General features: G+C 45.7%; 1 protein-coding gene across 1 annotated transcript; it reads left to right on the forward strand.

The window, feature by feature from the left end:
- The first annotated feature begins 432 nt into the window (after nt 1-432).
- C8H1orf52 (chromosome 8 C1orf52 homolog) lies at nt 433-3376 on the forward strand. Its single transcript, XM_035333611.1, has 3 exons — nt 433-725; nt 812-1019; nt 2662-3376. The coding sequence occupies exons 1-3, from the start codon at nt 462-464 to the stop codon at nt 2742-2744; spliced, it is 555 nt and encodes a 184-aa protein (XP_035189502.1). The 5' UTR covers nt 433-461; the 3' UTR covers nt 2745-3376.
- Nucleotides 3377-3871: the final 495 nt, after the last annotated feature.

The raw sequence follows: 3871 nt of genomic DNA on the forward strand, positions 1-3871 counted from the left end.
TTAATGATTTGACTGCTCCACTTTGTAAAGATGTGAGAAGTGTTGCTTCTGGCCATGCATATATTGACTTCAGTGTCGAGACTTCTTTGAGTAGCAGGGAAGAACCAAAACCTTTGTGCACTGAGCAGCATGATCTAAAGGATTCTCAAGCGTTGCAGGGACTTCAGTGCTTGTTTTCCTTGTACTGTGTGTAGGGTTTCTTATGTTTTATGGTATTTAATGCGAGAGATCAGCTGGACACAGTTTAATAACTCCCAGCAAGGAATTTTATCATATTATACTCAAAGACTGCTTCCTAGACCTCTGCTCCTTTAGAAGAAAGCCCTGGTTGCCGGGGCCGGCCCCGCTGTTCGGCGGGCTAGAGGCACTCGGTCAGTCAGGGCCGGGCCCGCCGCCTGAGGCCGGAACCCCGGGCGGGGGCCCGGTTTCCGTGCGGGCCGTGCGGCGGTGCAGGCCCCGCCATGGCGGCGGAGGGAGGGGACCCGCTGGGCTTCTTCGCGGCCTACGGCAGCTCCAGCTCCGACTCGGAGGCCGACGAGGCCCCGGCCGACAAGAGCCCGGCGGGGGCCGGCGCGGCGCCGGCGGAAGGCAGCCCGGGGAGGCGGCCACGGCTGCCGCCGCCCGACGAGCTGTTCCGTGAGGTGTCGCAGCCGCCCGCCTTCCTCTACAACCCGCTCAACAAGCAGATCGACTGGGAGAGCCGCGTCCTCAGGGCGCCCGAGGAGGTACGGGCCGGGCCGGGCGGGAGCCCAGGGCTGCTCGGGGCTGGATGGGTCCCGCCGCAGCCCCGGGCGCTGTGTTCTCTCCGCAGCCCCCCCGGGAGTTCAAGGTGTGGAGGAACAACGCCGTGCCCCCGCCGGAGGTGTACAGCCCGCCCGAGAAGAAGCCCCCGCCGCCCCCCGCCGTCGACATGGCCATAAAGTGGTCCAACATCTACGAGGACAACGGCGACGATGCGCCCCGGCAGCCCGACAAGGCCAAGTTCTTACCGGACGAGGAGCAGGAGCCCCCCGAGTCAGGTAGGGCGTCTGCAGGACGGCTGGGGAACCTGCCCGGCTGGTGGCCTTCAGCTGTGTTCGGTGCCCTCCTCTTAAGGTACTGTCCTAATGCACGGAGTCAGAAAGCCTTAGCGAAAATTGCCTCCGTCTGTAGAAATGTAAGGTAACTTAATAAATACATAGTTACAGAGGTTAAGTGAAACCATAGTTTTACATACGGTACTGAGTGACTGAACTTGACGGGAGATGGCTTAAAACTATTAATGTCTGAAGGGTTCAATGGTTAAAACTTAGAGTTTAAGTTCTTGGAGGCTTACTCAAGATGTACTATTTCCTGTCATAAACATGTAACAAGCGATGCTCTTGCACAGTATGTGATGTGTTCCTTTCCTGTGCGGACCTGGTGTGCTTTATACAGACACGTGCTTCAAATTCATGTGCATAAAGAGCAGAATTGCCAGCATGTGGTTTCTGTGAGTAGCTTCTGACTCGAGCTGTTCCTGACTGGAATTCAGAGGAAATTCCGCTGGCCTCTTCAACATCTGCAGCTGCTCAAGGGCAGCGTAGTAACTGGCTGCAGTGATGGTAACCGAGTTCAGTGCCTGTGTGTATTCTGGTGTTCCTAGAACCAACTGAGACCCATCAGGAATTTCTCTGATCCCCTTCCGTTATCATTAGTGGAAGCAGGGAACGATTAAAAGGCATTATAGAGCAGCAGTTATGAGAGACTGACAGGTTCAGGACTTGCTAGAATACAAAGAGGAATGAGAGCTGCTTTTAATACTGCTGTCTCAACCCTAGACGCAGATGCATTTGAGCAGCAGGTCAGATTATTTTTATAACGTTTGCAAAACATTATAAGGGGTCCAAGGTGGAAATTAAAAAGAATAAAACGCAAGTGACAGATTACTGAAGAGAATACTTACCATCATTGTCACTTTTGATCACGGTACAAACATTAATGGTAATCTAGGAAATATGGAAAGAAATATTTGAGAGACAGAAGGAATGGTTTTATTTTAAAAAATAAAACAACAAACTAATGGAAAAAGAGAACAGCCAGTGACAAGCAAGAGAACAAAACCAGAAGAAATTCTGGACTTCCAGAATGTACAGTAATGTTTTGATTCGCCCGTTAAGTTTTAGGCAAACCTGTTGCAAACAAAGTTTGTTCTTTTTGCTTTCTTGTACTTTTTCATTCTCTACGTTCCTTTGTTATTTTGTCTCTGTCTTGCTCTATTTGTTATATTTGCTGTTATTTTTCCTCTATGCTTCTTTTCTCTCAGGCTTCACCCAGAAACTAAAGATAAGTCATTAATTTACCTTGACTTTACTTTCTGCTTCTAAAATGTATTTCCTAGCTTTTTACCACATCCATTCAAATAACATTTTTTTAGAAGCAGGTACTGCACATTATCTAGCATAACAAGGCCTTTTCTTAGTTATACTCTGTGGTCTGCGGTAGTTAAAACAGCTAATCAATCCTATTCTGACCACATATTGTCCACATTCCAAAAATGAGGATGTTGTCGGTTAATATTACCGTGCCTCTCTTCCAGGCATCTCAGGTGTGGCTAAGTCAGTTGCTCTGTGGTGAGGATGGTGTTTAAGACACAAATACTGGTTTTGCTGACTTTGATTAATTCTGTCTTTTTATTTAAAGATGATGAAAAAGATGACGAACCAGCTTCTGCTAAGAAACGTAAACTAGACTGTGGGGAGCACACAAAGAGGAAGAAGGTATAAGCAGAGTATGCTTGATTTCACTATAATGAGAATTTCAATGAACTTGGATTCCTGTGTTGGAATGGGAAACAAATACATGTTTACCGAATTTCTCTCGCCTGTTGGGTAGGGAATCGTATTTCAGCAGTATGCTTGCCTTTTGGAAAGCACAAAACTCAATGGACAGTGTTGTAATAGAAACTCGGCTACTAAACAGAATTTAAACCAGTTTATTTAAAAGAGGTGTCTTAAAGCAGTGTGGTGGGTACTTGTGCTCATGCAGGTTACAGGGTTTCCTGGTATTTTGCTTATCGAGAAACCTGGTAACGTGAGCTTTGCTTGATCGATCTTTCCATTGTGTCAAAGCCTTTCATAAAGGACCATATACTAAATTCTTTGAGTATCGTACTGTGATATGTTTGAATAACGCTGTTTTGGAATTTGTGTAAAGACTGTAAATAAGCCACCAGAATAAATCTACATTTGAAAACGTCTGTGGTATAAGTATTGCACTGCATGCATGGTGAATAGGAGGGAAGGATTCCGCATTGTGTGCTTTTTGGTGCTGTATCTCTAACGTCTCAACAGGTTCCTCAGGGTTTTGTTTGTAATAAAGATACAACTGCAAACTGAAACATGGACCTAAAAATGGAGTTTAATATTGGCTGATTGATTTTGATGTTATGTGGTCTGCATCAGTGAAACATGAATCTAAGTGATAAAAGAGTCGAGGCATTTAAAGTATTATTCCTAAAATTGAAAATAGCAACTGTATGTTTACATGAAAAATATTAAGGCAAAGCTGTGACAGTCTTTGCTCTCAAATTGTACCTACTTCAGTACTAACAGTAGTTAAGCTTCTTAAAGTATTACAGACGGTGCACGTTGCATTTGTGATGTGCTGCTGCATGGAGTTTTGGGTCTGTATATGGAAAAGTAACAGCAAACTTGTGTGGGAAGGGGTTACTGTAGGTTTGCTGTCAACTAAAGCATCTGCACCTTGGGAAGTGTACAGTGAGATTAGGCCTACTGATTGAAATTTATGTAATTAAGCAATCAGTGTAAAGGCTGGCCTATTTTATTTTCCTAATTGCTTCAGGGAGAAACCTTCCTTAATAATGATCTTGCAGAATTCCAGGTGGAGTCCA

This window comes from Oxyura jamaicensis, chromosome 8 (assembly GCF_011077185.1).
Source record: "Oxyura jamaicensis isolate SHBP4307 breed ruddy duck chromosome 8, BPBGC_Ojam_1.0, whole genome shotgun sequence".
NCBI classification, from domain to species: Eukaryota; Metazoa; Chordata; class Aves; order Anseriformes; family Anatidae; genus Oxyura; species Oxyura jamaicensis.

Excerpts from the sequence above, each read along its gene's own strand:
- C8H1orf52 (XM_035333611.1), top strand. The coding sequence starts at position 462 with ATGGCGGCGGAGGGAGGGGACCCGCTGGGCTTCTTCGCGGCCTACGGC. Across the intron at positions 726-811 it reads TCCTCAGGGCGCCCGAGGAG|CCCCCCCGGGAGTTCAAGGT; the intron begins GTACGGGCCGGG and ends TTCTCTCCGCAG. Across the intron at positions 1,020-2,661 it reads GCAGGAGCCCCCCGAGTCAG|ATGATGAAAAAGATGACGAA; the intron begins GTAGGGCGTCTG and ends TTTTATTTAAAG.